Source organism: Pongo abelii, chromosome 14 (assembly GCF_028885655.2).
Source record: "Pongo abelii isolate AG06213 chromosome 14, NHGRI_mPonAbe1-v2.0_pri, whole genome shotgun sequence".
NCBI classification, from domain to species: domain Eukaryota; kingdom Metazoa; phylum Chordata; class Mammalia; order Primates; family Hominidae; genus Pongo; species Pongo abelii.
Genome location: NC_071999.2, coordinates 115,155,707 through 115,182,724, shown reverse-complemented (window position 1 = coordinate 115,182,724; position 27,018 = coordinate 115,155,707). Strand labels below are relative to the sequence as shown.

Below are 27,018 nucleotides of genomic sequence, written 5' to 3'. Positions count from 1 at the left end.
ATTATTAGGAAAGAACAACTTGTTTAGTCCACTTCTGAGACCATGTGGATCAGATCAGCTGAAAGCATGGTCTCAGGCATTCCTGTCTGCATAACAATTCTTTGTTTCTGTCTCTGTCTATTCTCATTGAAGTTAATCGCCTACCAATTCCCAGAAGTCTTCTGTCCTCCAATAGCAATGCACTCCATGAATCTTGCCACACACAGTTAGTGAATGAAAGACAGAAGGAATGCCTTGGTATACTCTTTCTTTTGCTTGGATTCTCCTGCTCCGCCAAGAGAACATTCTCATTCTGAAAATTCATCATGAGGACCTTCTGTTATTTGTAGCTCCCCCCGATGCCTTTCTCTGTCCTTCACAGGTACATCCTCCACCTTCTGAATGCCAACATCCTCCAAGGGTATCTCTACTGTGGAATTAATTATGGGGTAGATATTGTCAACTCAAAAGGAGAGCTGACATCTCAGGAAGTAAGGGACAGTCCATGGGCCACCCACAGACTGCCACCTGATTCTCAGTGTCTGTGGGAACTTTGGCTTATTTTATTAATCAAGAGGTTCTGTTTCAAAGGACCAATGCGGAAAGGGGGCATGTTATTGGCCCTAGAAACTATGTAAGCCTGATGATCAACAAGTCACTATCTCAGTGGGAAGGTATACCATGAAATCTCTGCCCACAGATGCACAGTCAGACAACAAGGAAACTTATCTTGGGTAGATACTGGGTGGGAAAATTAATGTCTATCCCTGGAGAAATCATGGCCACAGCCAGCCCTCTCTTGGTTTGAGAGGTTCCAACATAGACTGCACACGTCACCTGATCATTTTAATGAATGACTTTAATGAATGTATTTATAGAATTAACATAAAAATAGTCCTTGGTTGGTAACACTCCAGAGGCCTTGACCAATGCCAAAGCAATCATCTCTAGAGAGCTAACCCTTGACCTAGGCCACACAAGACCCTCTCAGCCAAGCCAATGAGGAATACCAAGTCACACCACAAACCACAAAACATGGAGAAATAATCTCACTGAGCAACCATCGGCAGGCAGAATAAGCAGCAGTAGGAGAAGCTCAATTACTTCACATATATGATGATTGCTTATAGATTATGTAATAAGCAGGTTTTAACAAAACAACTATGGATATAAAAAGAACTAGAAATATGAGAAAAGAACAAGAAACAGTATTTGAGAAAAAAACAGATATGAAAAAGAACGAAGTGGAACTCTTAGAAGTGAACAAAAGTCATTGAAATTAAAATGCAATGCATGAGTTAAACTTCACATTAATCACTGTTCGCAAAGGAATGAAGTGTAAGAAAGCACTGCAGAAATTATCCGGAATTAAGCACAGAGTGATACAGAAATGGAAAATGTAAAACAGAAATTAGAGGAGCAGAGAGAATCAGAAAGGACAGCATGTATCTAAAAGGAATCTCAAAAGAAAGGAAGAAAAAAATGAAGAAGGGGGAACATTCACAAGGATCATGGCCAATAATTTTTCAAACTGGTAAAGTAAATGCATCAGATGATTTGCAAATCAGAAGAAGCCTTAATCAGGATTACTTTTTAAAAACTAATATCTGGGGTTACTGTGGTAAAACCAGAAATATAAGCCCACCCACCCCCAAGTACACAGATGCACTGAGCAACATTTATTCACCCATTTTATCACATACCTATTATGTGTGAATGATGGTGCCAGGACTTATGGGCATAACGTTGCTTAAGTCAGGGTCCCAAATCTTATAATTTGTGCTTTATTGGGGATACCAGGAATTTAACGAATAATATACACCCCCGATGAATTCCACAGTACAGATACACACAGAGGATGCTGACATTCAGAAGTGGGGTGGGGAGACTACCTGTGCCTACAAAGGACAGGGAAAGGTGTTGGAGAGAGCTACAAATAACAGAAGGTCCTCAAGATGAGTTTTCAGAATGAGAATGTTTTCTTGGAGGAGGAGGAGAATCCAAGCAAAAGAAAGAGTATACCAAGGCATTCCTTCTGTCCTTCATTCACAAACGTGTTTGGCGAGATGCATGGAGTGCACTGCTATTGGAGGGCAGAAGGCTTCTGGGAACTGGTAGGGGATTAACTTGAATGAGAATAGACAAAGATAGACACAAAGAATTGTTAGGCAGACAGGAATGCGTGAGAGCAGTGGTTTTAGAATCTTTTCCATCATAAAAACTTTAAATATGAATCATGTGAATTCTAACATATAAAACAGGTAAAACAGCTGTTCAGATGGAAGAGCAGGTGTGTAAGTGTACACATGTGTGTAAGGGTGTATTTACAGGGGAGCCCAGCGAGTCAGACATCCTCCTCTCACGACTGCAGTTTCTCTGGGAGTGTCTTTATTGGATTCATTTTCATTCACAGATATTTTATACTTCAGCAGTATCTTTAAAAGAACTATTTCTATTTATCTAATTAATCTAAGCTGTTATGGCTCACATATATGTGATATTTTCAATTTTGCATATGTTTACTTTATAACTCAAACTTTACTAAAATACAGTATAGAGCAAATGCTTTCCCATTGGTTTATTTATATTTGATTTTTCTAGGTGGACAAACATATTATTTACAAATAGTGGTATTTATAGTCTTAACTTTCTTGGTAATTTTTATTCATTTCATTTCTTTTCTTATGCTGATTAAAACTTAAGGATCAATGCTAAAAAGATACAGGGTTTACTTCACAACTAAAGGTGATATCTCCTTGGGAACTTAGCATAATTGTTTTGTGTGTGAAATACTCCTTTTACTTCTAATTTAAAATAAGATTCAGGAAGTGAGGTTTATCATTCTTTTGGCACCTTTTGAAATGGTCAATTGACTTTTCTTTTTTTACTTATTGATGTAATATATACTAAGACTTAAATTTCCTATGATTGATCATTGAGTATTTAATGGACTGCTAGATTATATTTGCTGATGTTTTCATTATGCCTCTATCTTTTTAAGTCAAATAACCATCTATTATTGATATATCTCTTCATTTCATGGTGTCATAGACATGGTGGATTTTTTAATTAAAAAATTGATAATGAGAACAATTTAAAAATACAGAGAACTATAGAGACAGCCAATGTCATTCTCCAAGTGTGAAAATAGCAACACTGAGCTGTATTTACTTCAGTTGTGCTTTTTACAAATAAACTTCACAGATAAAGTTAACAATCCATCTATACACTCTTATCCCCTTATTTGGTGAAATAAGAATGATCAGTTTTGCAATATGCTTTCAGTCTATTCAAATTGTTTTCACATTATATGTGTACATACCTATAAAATAAATAAGATTATGGGCATTTAAAATTATGAAAATGTTATTTATAGTGCATGCATCATTCAGCAAGTTGTTTTTTGTTGACTTTAGGTTTATAAATCTATTCTTATTCATGCATATAGTTTAGGTTCATTTATTTAAACTATTTTAAAGTGCCACAATTATAATCAGATTAATTTATTCATTTCCCTAGTTATGATCATTTACTTTCTTTTCCTTTTACTTGCAGGTTCAGGAGACGTGTCAGTGAAGAGCTACGTACATTTTTTTTTAATTTATGTGTGGGTTTCTCTATGCCAGGATTTCTCAAACGCTGTGCAGCTGCCATGTGGGGTCAGATAGCTCTTTGCAGTCGGCTCCTCCCATGGAAGGCGGGACCTTGTGCTCCACCCACTAGATTCTGGAATTTGACTCCACCCACTAGGTTCCGGAATCCCCTCTCCTGAGTCGTGACAGCCAAAAATATCTCCAGACATTGCCAGGTGTGCTCCGTGCAGTAAGATCAACCATCATATGTATGATGGTGTGTAATGCACATTTCCAACTTTACCAAATATTGTGCACTGTTCTTCAAATTAGTTGTACTAATTTAAACCCTCATTTAAATTAGTGTCTGTGTCTATTTTCATATTACCTGATTTTTGTTATTATTGAAAATGTTTTCATTGTGAAATGGTACCTCATTATTCTTTCAATTTCCAAATCCTTCGTTGCTTGTGGGAATATGCATCTTTCCACATATGTATTGGAACTTCAGCTTTTCACTTGTGCATATGCTGCCTTCTGGAAAAGGAACCATGGATTTCTTCATTCTTTAATTTTTGTAATGGTTTAAACAATTTTGTATTCTTTGAAGATTTAAAAGTTCATGTTTAGGAACTTCCTGAGTTTGACTCCTTCAGGATGGAAACAGTCTTGGGTTCTACGTTATTCACATAATCTGATTTTTTAAAAATTTCTTTTACAGTTAATTTTAGATCTGCACAAAGCATTTTTATTTATTTAGTATCACTGTATATGTGGCTATACCTTTTGTTTTCATTACCAATTATCAACATTTAGTTTTCTAGTGACTTTGTTTACCTTTACTTCTGTATTTAGTTTCTAATTTTATTACGTCGTGGAGGGAAAATATGCCCTGTACAATTTCTGATTTTGTAAATTTATTAAACTATAATCTATGACCTAAATATGGCCATTTTTAAAATCAGTGTACCGCATGTGTTTGAAATATAGTTTGATATGAAAAGTACAGATTTTGGTATGAAGCTATCATTGGCTTACCTGCCATATCTTTGTTCATTATTTTACTCTTAAGCATTTTAAACTCAAAAGGAAATACAGCTTTAGGCCCATTCTCTTTCTATGAATTTTTATTTTATAGTATTGCGTGTGGTCCTTGACATAAATTGTAAATGTACACATGAGTTCACACACACTCCTTTTACCTAACAAACGACTCCATTCTTTTTCAGTCATTTGTATATTTACTTCTTTATGTGTATCAGAAGTTAGTCTTTTCTTATACGTTGACATCCACTGGACATGAATTATTCAAATGCAAGAATTCCATGTTGCTCCTCAGAGATAAAACACATGGCATTATGAATATTAATTACCATTTTATTATATATAATTATCTATCCTATGCCATAACATATAATATTCTATATAACATTGCTGTAGATCCCTAGCTAATAGACTACATCATGTAAGATAATGACACAGTGCTGTAACCATAATCCCAGTAGCTGAATGGACGCCTGCATTTACGGGACACGTGATGGGGCATCTGGCACTTGCGTTGGCCTTTTTGCTCCTCTGTCCTCAGTACACACTTCCTCATCTCCAGGCTGGTCTCATCATCTCCGCCCATCTCTCCCTGTGGCCCAGCTTCCTCTCTTTCACTGAAGCTGCTCCCATCCCTCTCTCCTTGTACGGAAAGGAGAAAAGCCCCAGTAGGCAAGCGCATTGGCATCTGTTGGAAGATGTGACTGTGAAACGCAGAGCAGAGCAGGAGATAGGCTGGAGATGGAAGAGTAGAAGGTTCTAGAAACCTCACCCTAGTGCTTCAGGCAGAGCCATTGCTGGGCAATTCCTGGCCTCTTTACTGAACTGTGTCTGGTGGAAATCAGTGTGGTGGCGCGAGATGATGCAGCCTAGAGCGTATGCTCAGCCTCCAGGCCAGGTGCGTGCATTGGCCCGGTGACCTCGGGCACTCCAGAGTGCAGATCTCTCTGCCTTGCATTTATTTCCTTATCCGTGGATAGGGCAGGAAACACCGGCCTCGTGGAACTGTCATGATGGCTCGGGTTAGCTGAACTCCTGTGCAGGGCTCCACACCTCCAGGGCATGCGCAAGGACAGGGCCGTGTCTGTCCATCCGCTTGGCATTTTTACACACTGCAGAGCATGTGGCATGTCTCCTCCCTCATCTCAGAGAAAACTTTGTGAAATTTCAAAAATCATGTAAAATATAAATATACTTCCATGTCAGAAAGCCTTATTTGAAAATCAATCCAGAAATCTTGGGGTTTCTTTGGGTTTACTGGGAAGCTCTAGAAGGATGGCTCCAACTGCACCTAATTGGCCTGCAGCAAGGGTCCTCAGCAGGGCATGTGAGAATCAAGGGCGGCGAGTCCCAGTGCCTGGCTCATCCCCCAGGCCCATTATACCAGAGGCATCAGGAAGTTGAAGGCCTCAGAGGTGTGACACTCGCCAAGGGATGTTGAAAAATCACTCATTTAGAAAGATCATCCTTGTGTTGGGTGGAGGAAGGCAAATAGGAGAAGAGATTCTAAATGCTGAAAATGCAAATATAATGCATTATTTACCACCACCTCACACTTAGGAGAATCACTGGCATTTGGGGCTGGCACACTCATTTTCTCTAAGTGTGTTTTTTCCTGTGCTATATCTTCATCTGGGACAGTCTCTCTCTCTCTCTCTCTCTCTTCAGTTGTTGATAGATGGCTTCTCCTCTGTTCACTTGGGAGTCATGCTATCCAAGACATGGCTCTTGACTGAGGGCCACGCGTGTACCTTGTTGTCATGCTACACTCTGAGATATGCACCGTGCCAGGGGCCTTTCCCATACCAGGACTCTAGAAATTCATTTTAGTATTTATCACAGTTGACAGTGCCTGTAGCCTAAACAGAACTACGTGCAATCTGAAAATAAATTATTTCTGTGGTATGTTTTTTTTAAAAGATGTTGTTTAACACCGTCTATTCAAAAGGAGCATTGATTGTGAATTGGATCAACTTCATCAGTGTTTTCACTGTTGATGATTTATTCTTCCAGTCAGGAAAGAGCCTTTCTGGGATGAGCCCACCACCCCTGGTGAATGTCGATGGCACTGCTCTTACTTCTCTCCAAAAACTGCTTGAGAAAACATCACTCCTATTTCTCCTTTTCCATGTTAGCCTGCTGGTCTCTAGATGACAGGTTCCACTCATGCCCTCCTGTTCCTGGTGACCTTTTCATGCAGCCCTCGGGAGAGACCTGTGTGTTCATCTCTCTCTGGCTGGCTCCTGACCCCTGCTTTTCACTTCTGCACCTGAGCATGATGCCTCCTTCAGTGCACCCGAGATTCTTCAGTTATATGTTGGGGACATTTCTCACATTGCAATTTGATGCCTATATGCTATGACTTAGACTTTGAACAATTTGACTTTGAGCAACTTTAGAGCAGGGACCATCTCTTATTTTTTCATCTTCAGAAAGGAGCATTGTACTTCAAATACAATAGATAATAGCTACTCTTTGAATCAGAGATAGAAAGAGTGAAGACTGCGACTCTGTGCAACAGACTACTTGGTATTGGTCACCTCTGCAGCCTCTTGGATAGCTGGTCTTCTAGACACCTCCCTTTCTCTGGTCAGTACACACGTTGAAACATGTCAGTGTATTTCATTCTGGGAAGGCCTCTGTCAACACAGGATGTCTGAGTAGATATCTGAAAATTAAGGAGGTTTCCAAATGGAGGTCTGGAGGACGAGCCATGGAGCAGGTGGCTCTGAGTCTTTGTGGGGTCAGAACAAGGTGGCTGCAGTGGCATCCTGGTGACAGTGGCAGAGACTGGATGGGAGGCTCCAAAGGCCCAGGGGACGAGGATGAATTCTGTTCTACTGTCCAAGGCAACCACTGGAAGCCTTTAATGGGGGCAGGAAGGGGTCAGTGAGAGGATCAAACTTCTACTTTAGAAAGCACACTCTGAACCACTCAGTGGGGCATGACTTTTCATGGGGGCCAGTCAGTGTCAGCGAGTCCAACAGAAAGGCTTGAAGAATTTCAGGTGGGAGATGATGGGAGCGACGTCCTGTACTGCAGCAGAGAGATGGAGAGACGTAGACAGGTTTGTTACATGTTCAGGAGGCGGAGGCAGAGCCAGAAGGACTTGCTGATGGGCTGGTGTGAGAGGAAGGAGGAGAGTCAAGAATAACATTCCAGATTTTAGCGTGAGTGGAGATGCCATTTACTGGGACAGGGAAGACTTGGTGGGGGAACCAGGTTCTTTAGGTGAGAAAGTCAAAATGTTCAACCCAAAGCTATTAAAGATTCACAATAAAATATTATACCACTATTTAATTACTTGCATTTATAAATCATATTATACTTACTTATCTCTGGCCCCACCGTCAATAATTTAAGACCATCCATACTACCTCTTCCAATAAGTAAGTAAAAGGTGAGGTCCAGAGAGAGCCTGCAATGTGCTCAGCAGCACAGGAATAGGAGTGGCGGAGCTCGGTTTAACTCTAGCTCATTTCTGTGACACTCTCCCCAATTGCCCCATTGTCATTCCTGAAAGCAAACATACCACAATGACTTCATTATTTTAAAAGATAAGTTAAACATCTTAAAGGATGCCCACAGAGAGATGCCAGGACTAGCGAGAGAGTGCCATCTTTTCAGAATCAAGGACACCCAAGTCACTCCACCTTCAGCTTCCCTCGGCTCTGGGTGCCTCTGGATGATGCTCAGCTAAATCCAAAAAATGACTCTGTGTACTTAATTCTGAACAACACAGTGGCAGGAAAACACATGGCCCATGAACTCCCACCTTCTATTCCCAGAAAGACAAGTACGGCCCTTTCCTATGTTGAAAATGGGTTTGTTTTAGACACCAAAATATATTTAAGAAGAGACAACACATTCAGAGCAACAAAATTCAGAAATCATTTATTTGCTGCTGCTATGAATTAACATGAAAAGGTTAAACTGAATATGTCAGGGTGTGGCCAACAGACGTAAGCTGAACAAAACCCTCTAGCCGGCACTGATAGCAGAAGATGTGACATCAGGAGTGAGTCGCCATGCCATGTTGTGTTGCTGGGAAGACCCCTGTGGGTGTGCACAGGCAACTCCCACTGTCTTACTTTGTATAACAAGGAAGTGCCCTAGCTAGCAATACAGAGACTAAAGTAATGAAAAAAAACACAGCACTTATAAATCAGTAAGCAGGGTACGTCTGGGAATATGGTTCTATTGAATCTGAATCTAAGCGATTCCATTCGTACTCAGGAATCATGTATTAAAGTATCTGACTTGAATAATGATAATTTCTTCCTATTGAAGTTCAAGCATCATCGACCATTCCGACAACACGGGGTGAGGGTGGCTCTCTGGAGCACTTTAGTAGGATGATTGCTCAGCAGGTTGTACTTGCAAAGGGGAAGATACTCTGTAGAGTCGGAAGGTGGGAAGCACAGTTAATGACTTTCCCATGACTCAGAAAAGCAGGAGCTCAGCTCTCAGCTGTTTTGGAAGCTTCGTTTAGATTGGAGTCCCAGGAAGAATGGTCTCACACACATTCACATGACTACATCACATCACTATTTACATGGCTACAATATCTCGTGACACTTTGCACATATTCTGCTGTGTCCCGCTGGGCAAATTGATGGGGCAAGTATCCTACTCAAATGAATTTTTAATGTATAGAAACATAGAGATTACTGGGCATATTTTAATGTATCTTTGGACTTTATGGCCCTAAACTGATCGTGGAAGATGGCAGAAACCCTTTTCTGTCTCTAAGATTTTATGAGGACGCTTCATGGCCCAAAGAGTTCAATAGTAAAAAGATACCAATGTCAAAATGGAAAAAATTAACAACATGAAATGTAACGGCCTATATAACAATGCCAATATGTCAGTTCCAAAATCACAGTATGCAAATGCTGGCTGGGAAAAAATGCTGGTCTAAGAATAATTCATGTAAAATGCAATATCTATGCATGCTTGTTGATAAGGTTTACTATGAAGTCACGGTGTGGCAGAATCACACAAACAAGCCAAAGACAGAAAAGCCAAAAGTGCTCAGCCTGAATTCTGAGAATCCTGAATCTGCAAGGAAAAGGAGACACTAAGAAGCAGAGCGGGAAGAGAGGTCTGCAGGCTGAGGGCTCCTGACCCAAAGCACCCTGGCCGCATTGGGGCAGTGAAAGCAGGAAGGCGAGGGCCCCAGACGGAGGTGGGTGGTGAGGTGCTGGCCAGCGTGTCGGCCACACCAGCCTGAGCTGGGGTTCCCTCTCCTTTCTCCTTCCTCGCTGTCCAGGCAGCGCCTGCTGTGTGGGACACCCCACTGCCCTTACCAGTCTGCCTGGACGGATCCCTCCACTGCTCCAAACAGTGCTGGCTTCACCTGTCCCCTTCCTCTGAAATAACTCTCCTAGTGTCAGTAACTGCTAGCAAAAGCAATGACTGAGCTGTACTGCCTTCACCTTATTACAAGTTCCTGTAACTGCTCCCTTCTCTCCTGTGTCTGAATTTCCCATTCCTATCTGTTTTCAACTGTGTTCTGAGATCATCCCGCATCTTGTGAGAGTGACACCTTGGACTGGGACGCAAGATGGATACACGCAGCTCCCATGTCTTCAGGGGCTCAGGCCTCTCCTTCCCTGTGAGTGGCCCTTACTCTAGGTGCTCCTGTCCTTTTGTGGATCATTGCAAATATCGCCACAAAATCTTTCACCTGTTTGTACAAATCAGGGTTTGAAAGGCAAATTGTGAAGTGCTTAAGAGAAGCCCAGACAAAACCGTGGCTCCCACACTTCTAGCATGTGACCGGGAGGTTCATGGAACCTCTCTTTGTGTTTGCTTTTTCATGAGTAGCAAGGGGAGGAACCTGCTTCTAGACTGGGCTGTGGATAGGGGGAGATGACATATGTCAAGGTTTTGGTATAGTCTCCTTCCTAAACTCAGTGCTGAACAAATGTTGGTTATTGTCATTTTAATTACATGATTTGAAGTATTAGATTCAAAGTGCTAATTCATATTATGGCATAGAAGGTCATTTTAGATTCCTGTGCACACACATAAACACACATTTTGTTTTTATCATAGGATTCTACCTAAATATCCACAATATGTCATCAACTCCAAAACCACCCGTAACTCCTACGATGTATGTCTGGTTTGAACCGGATAGGCTCCACCTGAAGAGTTTGACAGATGACAGCAAATCACACATTCCAAATCTTATTGACTTCACCATCTCTGATTACATAAGCACTGGATTTCAGACGTAAAGAAAGTCTCTCTTTTTTCCTCCTCTAGCTGGTACAGAAAATCAAAGCATTTTAAGCCACAAGAATGGAATGTTTTTGTACCAGGGAAGATGTGAAAGAGGAAGTTTTACGGAAGTGTTCGATTGCTGCCTTTTTAAAGATCTCTCTCAGCAGCGTGGCCCTCTCTGTTCCTGTGCCATGAGGGACATACAGAAGCTGAGCCTTAGGCTGGCATGTAACCAGGCTCTGGCTGCCCCACCCAACAGGCCTCCGAGGGCTCTGCAGTCTTCTTTCCTCCTGTTTCCTCTCCTTGTCCATTCTCAGCCACCCTCACTTCAAAATGCTGGGTTTATTTTCATCATTAGGTTTTAAATCATTTAAATTCGTAATTCCTCACAGCTACATGATGAATCCAAGTCCAGACCCCAGCTGACGTCCAACAAGAGAGGGTGGACACAGCTCTGGGCAGAGCTGCACAGAGGCAGAGACGTGCACTAGGAGCAAGACCAGACCCCACTTACTCCCCGTATTTTAAACCTCTAACTCCAAATCATAACTTTGCATAACAATTATTATTTCAGTTATTCTCACATGACTCCAATGGGAAGGAGCCTTCTACACTAATAGTGACGATACTAGCCAACGTTTCCACTGCACTCACTCCGTCACTCACTACCATACTCTGAGGCTACTCCTGGCCTACAGATGAGCAAAGGGAATCACAGAGAGGTTGCATGATTTTCCCAAATGCCCCAGCCAGGGAGATGTAGATCCTGAATTAAGTAAATTCTGTGCCTTCAACTAATAAGCCTGCTGCTTTTAACAGTTCAAGCATAGTTATCGATGCATACTCATAAATTGCAAAAGACAGTCAGTCACCCTATATTGAGGATATAATCTCTCTAAATGGCAGCAGTCATGGAAGATTCGATTTTATAGGCCTACACACCTAAAAGCTATGATTTTGCTAACAGCTATTGATGTATATCAATTGATTTCTGCAATGTCCTATATCAATAGGACAAAGAAAAGCATTTTATCTTCAATTGTGCCACATGTATATATCCTGCACGCTACAAAGGAAACTTCAAAGATGGGGAGTGCATATGGAACACACTGATAAGAAAGCGTTTTATGTATCATGTGTAAGAATCGTCACCAATGGTAACTGTGTCAGCAAGGGGACAAGGCCAGGCTGGAGTAGATTTGGACTGGGACATGGACCATGATCCACCCAGGTTCTTAGGAGCTCAGGCCAACTCACCCAGCAGGTCTGTCAGAAAGAGGTGGTCACTCCAGACCCAGAGGAAGGCCCAGTGGACAAGGCGGCTTGGGGTTGCCCGGCACAAGTGGCAGGATGTCCTACCAGGTGGGAAGAGACTGGCAGGAGAGGTTGAGAGAAAAAGAAACACCGACTACATCAGCTGAACAGTGACTACACTGGCGAGGCAGACGGGCTTTGTCCAGTGTGTGATGCTATTTGCTACAGCCACATGGGCAGGTTTTGGAAAGAAGGAGACAGGTTCACACACATATGTGGAACTGTGCAGGTGTCCCTCTCAAATGGCAGTGGTGTCTCCAAGCAGACATTTGAGCCATGCTCTGCAAACTTCATTGGTCTATGAGGGCCACACCTCCAGTGACCAGTGACATCACAACCACTGGCAAAGTCAAGGAAGTGTCCTCTAAAATCTGAGCCTCTTTCACATCTCCATATGGTTCATTATTTAAGATACAAAAAAATAAATTTCTTTTATTTATAAGGAATAAACAATGTTAAAGAGACAGAGACAGATGGCCGGGCATAGCGGCTCACGCCTATAATCTCAGCACTTTGGGAGGCCAAGGTGGGCAGATCACCAGAGGTAAGGAGTTTGAGACCAGTCTGGCCAACATGGTGAAACCCCGTCTCTACTAAAAATACAAAAATTAGCCAGGCGTGGTGGCAGGCACCTGTAATCCCAGCTACTCGGGAGGCTGAGGCTGGAGAATCGCTTGAACCTGGGAGGCGGAGATTGCAGTGAGCTGAGATCGCACCATTGCATTCCAGCCTGGGTGACAATAGTGAAACTCTGTCTTAAAAAAAAAAAAAGAGAGACAGAGACAGAAAGAGATGACAGAGAAAGAAAGAAAGAGAGAAGGAAGGGAGGGAGGGAGGGAGGAAGGAAGGAAGGAGAGAGAGAAGGAAAGAGAGAGAAAGAGAGAAAGAAAGAGAAAGAAGGGAGGGAAGGAAGGAAGGAAGGAGAAAGAGAAAGAGAAAGAAAGACAAAGAGAAAGAGAAAAAAAGGAGTGGAACAAGAGGCAGAGGTCGATTTTGGAAGCGAATTCAGAGCCTCCTTGTCCAGACACAGAAGCAGGTTTATCAACCATTTTTAGCAAACATCTGCCTCGTGGTCCTTCAAGGTAAGGTAAGTCCTTAACTTGGTGAGAAACATAATGACTGCCAGGTTTTCAGTCCTCAACAAGCTGGATTACACAGTTTAAAGCCCCTTCTCCTAAACTTCTGAAGACAAATATGTTCTGAAATCCAGATTTTAAAAAAGTGAATGTAGTGTTTATATCCTTGGTAGGTTTGAAGCAGTGTCTCCAATCAAATATTTTAATTCGGGGAGAACCCTATATGAATATTCACAGTCAGAGAAATATGTAAGAATTATAAATACACTTACATCAATCAAGTTTAGATTTTGTTGCTAAATAAGTTCAGGTTGGGTCATGTTTTTTATGAGCACATGAGTCATACGTGAATGTTTGTTTTTCAGAACTTTTGGGAATTTGAAATTATAAGTAAGCAATCAAGGACGTAGACCAACATGCTTTAAATTCATAATTTTATTTACTCATAACAACCCTGAGAATGTTTATGACATTTAATTGACTGACTGCAGAAGTGAGGCTGGAGTGTTTGACTCTCTCCCAACACAAGAAGGACTTTCTCTTTTATACCCTGAAGGTAAATACACTGCTTGCACATCTAGCATCAAGCAAACATCTTTACTCAGCAAACAACTGTGTCACCTCACTGATAACCAACTCCACCCCTAAAGGAAGTGCTGAGACAAAGAATGGAGAAGATGTCAAAGAACCAGTTAACGACAATCACTCATGTCAAATTCCCCAAGGCCCAGCCATCTCTGTCGCCTTGCATCATCAAGGAGACTGTATTGGATGTGACAGAAAAGCAATATTTATTAACGATTTTTGAGTTAGGAGGTTTTATAGTTAAATTGAAATTCAAAATATGTTAATCTGACCTGAGATTGAAGGGTGAGATTGAAGAGGCACCAAGGTAAGATGCTGTGCAGTGAGGGAAGCTGGGGCAGGAAGGGCCCAGCCAGGGTCATGGGACTGCATGGCAATATGCCAGCACCTGCCCTGCCTCGAGAGAAAAAGACATGATAGCCACAATGCTCGCGGCACCTCTTTTTATACACGTGACTGGGAAAACGGCCTCCATCAAATAGGAAGTGCAAGGGCCAGAAACAAAACTTTGAAAAGAGCCTGAGTATCTGGAGAAAAAGTCTATTTCTAGCTGTTTTCCCCAAATCGTGACTATCTGGACATTGGCCTTAGGTTTTTATGTCAAAACAGAGAGTATAAGTTTGAGTGTAAGTTTTTTTTTTGTTTTTTTTCTGAGACGGAGTCTCGCTCTTGTCACCCAGGCTGGAGTACAGTGGTGTGATCTAGGCTCACTGCAACCCCCACCTCCCAGGTTCCTGTGATTCTCTTGCCTCAGCCTCCCGAGTAGCTGGGACTATGGGCACCTGCCTCCACGTCTGGCTAATTTTTGTACTTTTAGTAGAGATGGGGTTTCACCATGTTGGCCAGGTTGGTCTCAAACTCCAGACCTCTGGTGATCTGCCTGCCTCGGCCTCCCAAAGTGCTGCGATTACAGGCGTGAGCCACAGCACCCGACCAAGTTTCTAAACAACACAGCTGGCCATCACCTCCTCAAGGACAAACAGCATCAGCAGTCAGTGGCCAGGACTGCTGGAGATAGGCCCTTCCTCTCTGCTGGGAGATGGGCCACTGGGCACCATCTCTGGCCTCCTGCCTTGCCTGACCTTGAGCAGGCTGCTACTTAACCTCTAGGACTCAGTGTCCTCATTCATCAAACAGGGACAATATTAGTAACAGTCTCATAGAGTTATTAGAAGAATTAAGTGAGAATTAATTACTGAGTGTTGCGCCTGACACTCAAAATTTTAGTGAAGGTAGTTTCTTGCGGAATTTTATATGCATGTGCAGTTGTGTGTGCATGTTTATTTACGTGTTTATTATGTGAATACACCATCTTAATGACGGTGTATTTGGTACATTTATATTTGGCTTAATGATGGTCTATTTTCATAATAAAAATCATAATGATGCTACTATATTCAAAAATATGAAAAAGAAAGGAGAAGGGCTAAGATGCTGATTTTAGCAAACAGTTCTCTTGCTGAAGTAGAGGCAGTTAAATTTATCTGTGATGCAAATTCCTTTACTGTATGGAATCATTTGAAAACCATTCATACAAATAATTGAGAATCGAACAGATTGAAGTTCAAACATCAACTCTGCCCCATGCTGGTTAGTTAACAAAGCAACCATAGTTCTCAGTCACTTCGTCTGCAACATGGGGAAATCAATTATAATCTTCCACAATTATCATGAGTAGACAAAGAGAAAATCTATGAGAAGTGCTCAATGACAGCTGTTATTAGCTTCAGAAGTATCACAAGGGTGACAACAAAACCAACAACAGCAGCCAAAACAATGTGTCATCACATAATAAATTTAACCATTTAAAAGTAAAGTAGAAGTTTGAAATTTTTAAGATATATTCAGACCACAAATATAGGTTCTCTGGCCAAAATTCTCTTATGCTAGCTATTTAATAACATTGTGGATTAGGCAGATCATACTGCTGTCTTAACCTCATACAATATTTTTTGAAAACATTCATACAAATCAAAGTCATGCGGAAATATATTGCGATATTCATCTATAGGCTTCATGCAATAGATCTACACATTGATGGTCCTGTATGAGTAGCTGGAAATCAAGGTGATAAGTTTGGTCAGAGTCACTAGTGGAGAGTGCTGAATGACTGGTACCCAGACTTACCGACAATTGCATTCTGACCTTCACCTGCCGGGCTGGGAGTCTTTCAGGTAGTTGGAGTGCCATGCAGGGGAAAGCACAGGGCCTCATGTTGCTCCTTGCTGATTAGTGCTCAGGTCTCCCTTCCCCTTCCTTCTGTTAAATAGCTCCCATCCCTACGCAGGAGCCAAATGTACTTCTTCCTTCTGTCCTTAACTTAGGGGCCCAGGATGGGCCTAAGACCTGGGCTGAGCCACCAAGATGGCCTTTTGGCAGAGAGACAAGTTGCTCTTAAGTTAGGGGAGCCTAGGGCAACACGTGGTCACATTCTCTTCTGTGTTAGAAAACACATACAAAATAAAACTGATGTGTGTGTGTGCGCGTGTGCGTGCATGTGCCATGTGCATTAGTGTGACAGAGAGAGAGAAGCCGCATTTGAGTTCCTGCATCTCACATCCCTGTGGCAAACATAACCTCTGCTCTCTTCAGCTATGCCATCATCTCAACACTCCCTCTTTTTCTTTTTTCTTTAAATGTGTTAGAGTTGGGAATCTAACACTACCAATCAAAAAGTTCTGATGAACAGAAATTTGAAACCAAACGTACCTTAGTTTGAAATCCACCTCTGTCATTTACCAACTATTCCAGCTAAATATCCTTGAACAAGTGACATATCTGGCTTCTGATTTATTATATATAACATCAAGAACAGAAGGCAGGACGGAAGCCACTGACCCAATTCCTCCCATTCTCATTTCAAAGTGAAATGTCCTTGCTAACTTACACAGGTAGTCTAACCACTCATATAATGGCTACACTGTCCACCTAGGGTAACAAAAGCTCTGTTAGTTCTAAAATTTTTATGATCTTCTAGATTAAAATAAAGACCTAGCGTAGTTTGTTTTTATAGTCATTAGAGGTGGCAATCCCTAGAAAGTCGTAAGTTAGTTTTGCTTAAGCAATTCAAAATAAAGACAGACATGCAGACTTTGACTTTGTGCTTTCTCTTTCATTTCCCTTAAAATCTCAGTGACACGAGGAGATAAAGACAGTATTGCCATTTTGTAGGCAGCATTGTTGTGGAGACAATTTAGGCATAAAGTCAGCAGGGCCTGGATTCAGATCTTGGCTCCTGGGTGACATCTCACTATACAATACAGACACAGCCTTGCACCCTCTGCTTAGCTGTGGATGAGGATTCAGTGAGTGAACAGAGACAAACACGTCAGAGAGTGCCTGGCACATGGGACGTGCCCCATGAACTGTGCTGATCATGACTGTGACTGTCACTTAGGTTATTAATAATGGAGTCTGTGAGAATCTGATGAAAGCACCTCCTGTCTTGAACTTTTGTCTTGGGAGCACCTTCAAACTACTTACTAAGTAAATCGCTTATTATACCACATGATTATGAAGACTCACCTCCAAATAGTATTTAAGTTTTCCCTTACCTCTTTTTAAACATTATGTGACACTCTCAGATTAGGTTCACTGTTCATAATAAGCCCTTAGCAGAAACCAAACCTTCACAGGAGCTGCTTGCCGTGGCTTCCCCGTGACAGGTACGGCTCCCAGCAGGATCACAAGTTCAAGCGCGCGGTGACTCAGCTTTTCCTTTCATGGCCACATGGGTTAGAAACAGGTCACACGCTCTGAGTCAAACACTGCTTGCTTTCAACTTAGCATTCAAAATTTGACCCTCACTCACAAATGTTATCCTGCAACACCACAATCATTTCCACCATTAATCTATACAAAAAGAGATTCAGAATAACTTTTTGGATTTAGGAACCTAGCTTTTCTGGGACTAAACCCATCTAAGCTATTTAAAGTATGCTGAAGATAAACAATGAATGACTATTTCTGGCTTTCATTAAATCTCAATTCCCAAAAGCAGAAATTACATTCGTTCCCCAAATATAACGTTTGTATAATATACAAAGGGTAAGAAACATTGAAATAGCCCTTGTAAAACAAACAGCTGGTGGTGAGGGGGTTAGGGGGAAGCAGTCAATATAGGGAGAACCATAAGTGAAAAAGAAACTTTTGGTAACAAGCATTTGTGTTTGTGTTTCTTCATTTTTCTGTTTTTATTTTAATTTCTTGGTTTGGATTTTTGTTTTGTTTTTCTCGTCTGACTTTATGGAGAGCTCGCCATCTTGTGGAATTCCAGATCCATGCAGTCTTACTGCTACAGCTCAAAATATAGAAACCTACAGACTTTTTTTCTTGTTGTTTTAATAATCTGTGGAGGAAGATGCTTATGCAAAGTGTTATAAATACTGTTTTCATGCAGCTAAGCCTTAGGAGGTGATGTCTATATCTGTATCACTTATATTCTAAAGTTAGGCACACGTCCTATCTGCTGTTGCTAGATATCATTCCTATGTTACAAACAGGAAAGTAGTTTTACATTCATTTTATGCTGAAATAAACCTCCATAAATTTTCATGTGATACTTTCAACATTTTTAGTTCTAAAAACAGAGTCAAAGCTAAAGAGCACTTTTGTAGCCTTAATGATAAAACCAAATTACAGGTCGGGCGCAGTGGTTCATGCTTGTGATCCCAGCACTTTGGGAGGCTGAGGCAGGTGGATGACTTGAGGTCAGGAGTTCGAGACCAGCCTGGCCAACATGGTGAAACCCCGTCCCTACTAAAAGTACAAAAATTAGCCAGATGGGGTGTCATGTACCTGTAATCCCAGCTATTCGGGAGGCTGAGACAGGAGAATCGCTTGAGCCAGGGAGGCGGAGGTTGCAGCACCACTGCACTCCAGCCTGGGCGACAGAGCAAGACTCCATCTCAAAAAAAAGAAAAAAAAGGGAATTACAGCAATCTTTTCTTCTCTCTGGAGGTCTAATCACATAAAATATGATAAGTATTGAATATGCCTTTAGCTCACAGTTACTGATGCATGTATATTTTATTTTGAATCATGTATCTAGTGAGTTGTTATGAACAAAGAAGAGAGAGAATGAATTTGAAGGAAGAAGGCTTGCAAATTTTGTAGTGTTTGCTTTAGGACTTAGTGTACTTCATCCAAATTCCACTAAAAGCTGCACTGTGGAGTAAGTGAGTGAGCAGAGATGCTGTGTTCATGTGGTCACACGTAGGCTGGTTTATTCTACGTGATAGGAATAGCAATATTATTTTGAAAAAATCAGACAAGTAGATGTGACAAGAATAATGCCACTCTTAATAATAGTAGATATACTACATATAATATAGTATATACAATACATATATTAACAATAGTAGATACACTAATTATTAACAATAGTAGATATAATTATCTACTTAATAATAGTAAATATACTACATATATGTAGAATCAGGCAGCCCCCAGAATCACAGCAGATTCAGAGAGACTCCAGGGATGCCTCGTGGTCAGAACAAATTTATAGACAACAAAAGGGAAGTGCCGTAAAGAAATCGGCAGTGAGGTATAGAAACAGCTGGATTGGTTACAGGTTGGTGTTTGCTTTATTTGAACAACTGAACACTCAGCAGTCTATCAGTGGTTGAAGCATGGCCGCTGGGATTGGCCAAGACTCAGCTATTATTACAGGCACATATGCCTAAGTTGGGTTTTCAATCTTGTCTGCCTATTAAGCTAGGTTATAGTTCGTCCACAAGGACGCAAATACAGAAGCATGGAGTCCTCCTCCGGCCATATTTAGTTTGCTTTAACATATGGTATTAAGCATTTTACAAATAGCAATATCCTTTACCTATGAGTACCAATTTTAAGGAAGGGACTCAGAAGGACCATCAGTTTGTGAAAGGTTAGAAAGCTCGCAAATTCAGGTTTACATTTCTAATTGTGAACAAGCCAAACAGTTTCCAAAACTATGGAACTTAATACTCATAATTACCAAAGATTAGATACCAACCTAAATTTAAACATTGAACAAATATGAACTTCTCAAACCCAACCGACACTGCAAAAGTGAGAAGATCCACCAACATTATAAATGTGAGAAGACCTGCATAACATAAACCACAAAAAATACTGTATACATACGTTATAACGTGAAAAACAGCTTGCTTTACCGTTAAAGTTTTCCTGTGAAATTGTCATTGTACAAATGCTCCAACTGATGTATTCATGAATCTGGAGGATGGTGGGTGGTGAATATTTTCATGGAAAATGTTGTTTTGCACCCATTAGATATTTATGATACATTTTAATAAAATAACTGCTTTGTCCAAGAGAATTGAATTATTCATGATCTTCCTAAGTTCTTTCCTGTTGGAACTCCTCATAAAGTCACCCCTGACTGTTTGACTTTCTAAATAGCCTAAGTGGCTCCAAACTCTTTTTTGCAAAGAGAAATGAATGTCAGAATTGAAGCTCAATACAGAAATCCTTGTTTTCTCTCACACACTCACACACTTCAACAGACTCATCCAAACCACAGATCAAGAAGTTAAATTATTTATTTAAATTTCAGATTAGATTATTCCTTTTCCTTCATCAGTGGCCATACGTCTGTAATGTCAAGCACATACCCACGTGCACACACATGCACACACACAAACACACACATAGACACAGATGCACTCTCAGCTACATATCTGCTTGAGGCTTTGAGCTTTTGCTCGTTAGAAGGATTGGGAGCAGAGAAACCCAAAACTCTTCTCTTCCTCACAGGCTATCTCTCAACATGCAATCCCTAGAATCCAGTTAGATGCTTCCCCCCCCAGGGTCAACACGTTCAATTAGTGATGTTCAAGGCAGAAAATCACAAAGTTAATCTCAGGTGGTGGCTTTTGTCAATACTGCTGTTGCATAAAAGGTATTCACTTGAGTACAAGCTTCTTCATGTCTCTGGTTTTGATTTCCTCCTTTATAATATGAAGGGATTTGATTTAAAATATTTCTAATGTCCTAGAAGCTTGGAATTTTTATATTTCTATCACTTTTGCCTGGGTTACCATACTTTAATATTAGCATTTTCTTCTAAACTTCTATTGTATTTTGGGAACAGAAAACCCTAAAATAGTCTTTCTTTGTAAATAAAACACAATTTTGATAAGGCCTTTTACACTTCTTGACTACTTTCTACCTACACAACATGACAAACCATACCCATAGCCCTGGATGTCTTCACTGAAATTTAATGATAGTAATTAGTAATGTGATTGTAAGTTAGGCCAATTCATTCTCTTCCTCTGAGCCCACCTGCACCATCACTCACCCCTCATAGCAGTGGCGGGACAGAGGTTGTCCTGTAATTTCTCCAAGCAGTTCTAGGAGTTCAGCCTCACATTGGCTCCATCACACTGGAAAGTCCCTCCTCTCTCCAGTACCCTCCTGACACTCCTGCGCCTCCACCTTGCTGTCTCAAAACCAGCAGGACTGGTTCTCTGACCACTCTTCTCCTCCCCAGCACCCTGGTTCCCTCCTAGCCTTGTCATGATGTAAATGGCACAATGACACCATGTGTTGCTCAGGCCGCAGTCACAGGAATCATTCTTGATCTCTTTACCTCATATTCCTTGTTCAGTGCATCCTTCAATCCCGACCTTCCTACTTTCAGAGCATAACCCATGTTTTCCCATTCCTCATCGCCTGCACCACCATTACCATGAGTGCCATCACCACCTCCCCACTACCATACCAGGAATTTAGCTCTCTGCTTCCAGCTGGGAATACCATACGGACATCTCCACAGACGCAACTCACCTTCAAGGTGAAAACCAATTCTCTTGCATACTCAAAACCCCCAATCACTTCCAGACAACTCTGAAGGAAATCTAAATTTCTGACCATGGCTGTTCTTTTCATGTTGTCTCTATTATCCTCCCTCTTTCCCATACAACTCTAATCTGAACTCCTGGCCTTCATGTTGTCCCTCAAACATTGAGTATGTTTCCTCAGGCCCCTGTACACTTCCATCTCCCTTGGACACCACATCAGATCTGTGAATGGCCCTCTCTGGTGTCTCTACCACAGGTACCACCTGGTAGGAGGCTCTCGATTAGCCTATCTAAAAGTAGGACACCCACCTGCTCCTCTGTTCCCCAACCCTGATTTATTTTTCATCATATCACCTCAACTATTACCAACCTGTTTATTAATGTCTCCCCAAGCAGAATATAATGGCTTCAGATGGAGAAATAGCACAGCAAAGCAGAGAGAACTAGAGACTTTTTTTTGCAGGCTTAAAGCAGCCTACGTGCGTACTCAAGAGGAGGGCTTGTTGGGGAAGCTCCCCCCCGCCAATTTGTTCTCTCGATAAGCACTTGGCCTTAACCACTGTCTTGACTACATGCAGGTGAGTGAAGCAACCCTTCTTTCTCTGCGTGTGTGTGTGTGTGTGTGTGTGTGTGTGTGTGTGTTTTCTCCCATAGCATCCTTTATTTTTCTCACAAAAGTTCTCCTAAAATTGCGCAAACTCACACCATTCCTCTAGATCTAATAATAAACACCCAATAAGCCATAAATCAGGTATCAGCAGGTATCTGAAGTCAATCCACATGTCCTCAGAGTCTAGTTCCCACACCCCCTGCCACTGAATTGAGTTTGGATCAGAATCCAATTCTCTCTTGGGCTCTTCTCCCACCAACTTCTCTTCTGAACAGGATTCATTTCCCATATTGTTTCTTGTTCTCATCCTAATGCAAATCTGGACCAATCCCTGTGGCAGAGACACACTAAACCAGGCAGTTAGCAGAAGTGCAAACACTGAGATAACATTCTTCACTCACTGTCTATACAGCCTGTCACTCTCATCATTCTCCTATGACCAAGGCATCCTAATTTTAACACAAGTGCTTTCTGCCTCCATTAAAGGAAATCAGCCCCTGAGGTTATGTGTGCTGTGCATCTTAATCTATGATGTACCTTCATCCAACACCAATGAATAATCATACTTACTCAAATAATATTGCCCATTATCTCAAAACAGGGTCATGGATTAGGAATGCATAACTAATGTTATAGCCAAAATACTTAAAAGGAGTACAGGAGTTTATATACGCACAAGTTTTTTTCTGATCTGAAAACTAGAAAAATATAAATATAAGTTTGTTCACACACATACAACTTCACCCATTCAGTAAACAGTTGAAACCTTGTTATGTGGATGGTTTCAACCTAACAGTATCCAACAGTTATCTTTTACTCACCATTTTGTCTCTGAAAAGTAAGAAGATAATTTAAGACTACCAAATTGCAATCACAATTTGAAGGCATAGCTTTTAGATACAAAATACTTAGTCACTCACCGGTGTGCACATAAATTATTAAGATGAAGTCCATATTTTTCTTCAGCAGATAACCCATCCATCAACAAGTAGAAAATGAGAAAATTGCTCTGGCCAAGAGGTTGTGAAACAAGTCTGGATTTCTCTAGCAAATATGTATAAATTCTGGCTGGTTGGGAAAAGAGAAGTGATTCTGTTAAATGGCAGTATTCATTTCATTTCCATAAATTAACACATATTAATTAATTACAAGAGATACAAGGACTGTTGAGTTCTCCCTTTCCCATCTATTTACATTTTATTTTATTGTCTTTTTGCATTAGCTAGGACTTTCAATATGATGCTGAAAAGACATGGTTTAAGGGGACATCCTTCCTTGTCCCATATCCAACAAAGAACTTGGTGCACAAATATAATCTGAAACAAGATTTGCTCTTGCCTGTAACAAAGGCTTTGAAATAAGCTTTGGAATTTTCCTCATTAATATCCCACTGTTTGAGAGTCCCGGCCATGTTGACATGATGGATATTAACTTAACACTGTTCAAAAAGTGCCCCACTAAAGGCACTGACAAGCATTCCCAGCAACTGGATCAGAATTATATATGGACACACTATGAAGGCCCAGGGAGACAGACCATGGTCCCTCACTGCCAGAAACACTGGAGGGAACCCACTGCAGCAAAGGAAAATGCAATTTGAATTCACACAGATATAGTTCAATACACAGAATGTATTTGAGGATGAAGTAGATGAGGTGTCTATAAAGTAACACATGTCCAGTGTGAACAGTGTTGTAGTCATCTTCTCCTTTTATTCTCACCACACATGTGCGCTAATAGGACTACTATCTGATGTTTATTTAGTCCTCTGTTTTCAAAACTTTACAAAATAAAATAAAATATAACCCAATGCATAAATACAAAGTGTTAAAAATTTATTTGATAGTAGTTGATTAACAACGCCAAAAAGATGCAATATGGTAATCACAGCCTCAATTTTGCTTTACATATGAAGATCAGCAATTCAGAAGCTAGCACTGGTCAGAATTATGACTGTGTGTTTGGCATGCTGCAAATTTCATTGTTTCTGGAGCATGTAAAATATTAATATAGGTTTATTTTTATCATTATGAATAATCAGATTATGTATTTCAATTATATTTTTATTTATTTATTTTTTGAGACACAGTCTCACTCTATTGCCCAGGCTGGAGTGCAGTGGCACGATCTTGGCTCACTGTAACCTCTGCCTCTCCGGTTCAAGTGATTCTCCTGCCTCAGCCTCCTGAGTAGCTGGGACCACAGGTGTGTGTCACCACACCTGCTAATTTTTGTATTTTTAGTAGAGACGGGCTTTTGCCATATTGGCCAGGCTGGTCTTGAACTCCTAACCTCAAGTGATCTGCCCACCTCGGCCTCCCAAAGTGCTGGGATTACAGGGGTGAGCCACCAAGCCAGACCTGTATTTCAATTTTAAATGCAAATGTGAATTATTACAGTTTTCCTCTTTGACGTAAGAATCCATTATCAATATTATTTGGGTGAGGGGTGTTAAAGAATGGCAGTTCTTAGAAAGGCAAATAAATGGTTATAATTATCTCATACATTTGAACTTTAAAAAAAACTTATATAATGAATTTGCTAAGAATTATTCTAAAGTCCAGCCACTAAAAGCAAAAATGTGATGTCTCCCAATTTAATTGTCTACAGCAAATCTGTTCTAACAACTAGAACCACTATTTACAGTGCCTTCCAATGCATTTAGTAAGTGGTCAATTTAGCTAATCAGATATCAGAGTTTTAAAAAATTTCAAAATTAATATCCCTTAGTAAGAAAAGTTGTCTAAAGAGACAACTTTGGGAAAAGTTGCCAGGAATGCACAAAGAAAAGGTCTTTCAAAATATCCGTTTCATTGGTGACAGTAAAGCCCAAAGGTGATGGTAAAATTAGAACGGGGGTGGTGTGGAGCTCTGAATTAGCAGTAAACCTCAGTGGATGAGCATGTGAGCTTGAATATGTGTGCACAGGTCTCCATGAGAATCAATTAGGTGGCAATTTCAAGTTAACTTTTAAATATTTTTTTCTTTTTTTTCCTCCTTAAATTCTTTGCTGAAAACATTTTCTGTTTAATATTAATAATATTCATCTTGAATTAATTTACTACTCAAGAGGATATTTTTTAAAAACCTAAGACATTTTAAATAAAATTATCTTCCATTTTTTCCTAGCCTTTAGGCATGAAATATCAGATGAGAAGGGAGAATGAAATAGTCATCTTGCTACTGTTCTTGGAGAAATGGTTGGCTAACCCCCATCTACCCCAGCCAATATGCAAGCTCTGCTTGAAGCAGTATTCAAAACTAATCAAATTCCACATCATGGAGTCACTTCAATACATCTCATCTAAATTCAAAAACAGTATAATTATTAATCAACCTGGTTAGCTCATCTCCAGCAGTGAATAAAATTGCTGTGGATTAGCGGAATTCTGATCAGCAGGGTTTCAAAATATGTATACATCTTGAGTGAGCTTTTAGATGGAAGCAAACACAAGACAGCCCAAAATTCAAATTGCCATGAAACTCTAATATTCTTTCAAATGGAGAAATGCAGACCTTTTTGTTGTGTCTGAAATGAAATGGTAAAAATGGAAGGAGTATGATGGGCTTCTAAGTTAAAAAGGTTTCAGGACACATTCATGTAAATGTTCATACATAGAAAGAAACATTCTACTAACTGAGCTCTTGACTTCTCAAGACTTCTATGGTTTAAAAGCTCTTTTATGTCAGAAATACTTTTGACTAGAAACATACTTGTAGTTCTCTACAAGTGTCCACATATTCATATACGCATTCCAAAAAGTTTTGGTGCTGAAAAATATATATGTTTGCAGATTATACGTAACATAAAATGCAATAAAGTATTTCATAGGGCTATACAGCTTTTGCTCATTATATAAAAAAAAGTGGCGGAAATAAACTTCCCTCTTTCAAGAAAGAAAAATTTCTGCCTTTGTTCTTCCCATTCAATTCCAGAAAATCCAACACCCACTCTCACTGTGTCTCATCCGTCTAGTTATGGGTACATGACCACTTAGGGCCTGTTTCCAGAAAGTATTGTCATGCCTTCAATTAGCAAGCACCAAAAACATACCGTCAACTAATTAGGATAGCCAAATATTTTCCCTTTCATACCTATGCATTTCTTTCCATCTCATTATTCATGATCAGGGTGATCATCACTTTGGTGGTATAACCTAAGTGCAAGTGCCTCCTACAGGAGTCAAATGACGGATCCTACCCTGGAGTCTGATGCTGCCAATCCCTGCAGCCCTCTGGGCTTCATTTTTCCTATCTGTAATATGAAGAAGAAAAGACACAAAGGTCCCAAGGTCCCTCTGGACTCCAAGAGGAAGGTGCTACCACTTAAAGCACCTACCGTGTACCACACACTATTCCAGTGTCCTTCTAACATTGCCTCACTTAAATTCTGTTGCAGGCCTTTTCACATTTAAGCCCAACTGTCTTGTCTCCTAAGCCCAGGCTGTTTGCAATAAACGATGCTGCTCTTCACGTAAGATCAACTAAGCATTTCAAAACTTTTAAAAGAATGTCCTCCTAAGTATATAATTCTAAGACTAATTGATGATGGTAACAAAGATGATTATTCATCTGTTATTATGCCTCTAGTTTATTTAACATCAGGATTTGGGGGAAAAAAACACAAAGCAAAGGCCTTAATATATTTTCCATTTCATTTGCAGTAACTTTAAGGTTTAAATTTCCTAAATAGAACACATAGTCTGGCTATATTTACTGGAAGATATTTTCTATTGTTAGTAAATTTCAATTTCAACTTAAATACCCTTGGATACCTTCAGGGCACAAACACCAAAAGG

The 27,018-nt window shown here is 40.5% G+C and overlaps 1 protein-coding gene across 9 annotated transcripts in view; it reads right to left on the bottom strand.

Annotated features, from left to right (window-relative positions):
- MYO16 (myosin XVI) overlaps window positions 1-27,018 on the bottom strand; it is a 717,368-nt gene that overhangs the window by 277,676 nt on the left and 412,674 nt on the right. For all 9 annotated transcript variants that reach the window (XM_054529223.2, XM_054529222.2, XM_054529219.2 and 6 more), the window contains one exon: window positions 23,140-23,287. In XM_054529223.2, the coding sequence (XP_054385198.1) occupies window positions 23,140-23,287 (148 nt within the window). The remainder of the gene's footprint in view (window positions 1-23,139; window positions 23,288-27,018) is intronic.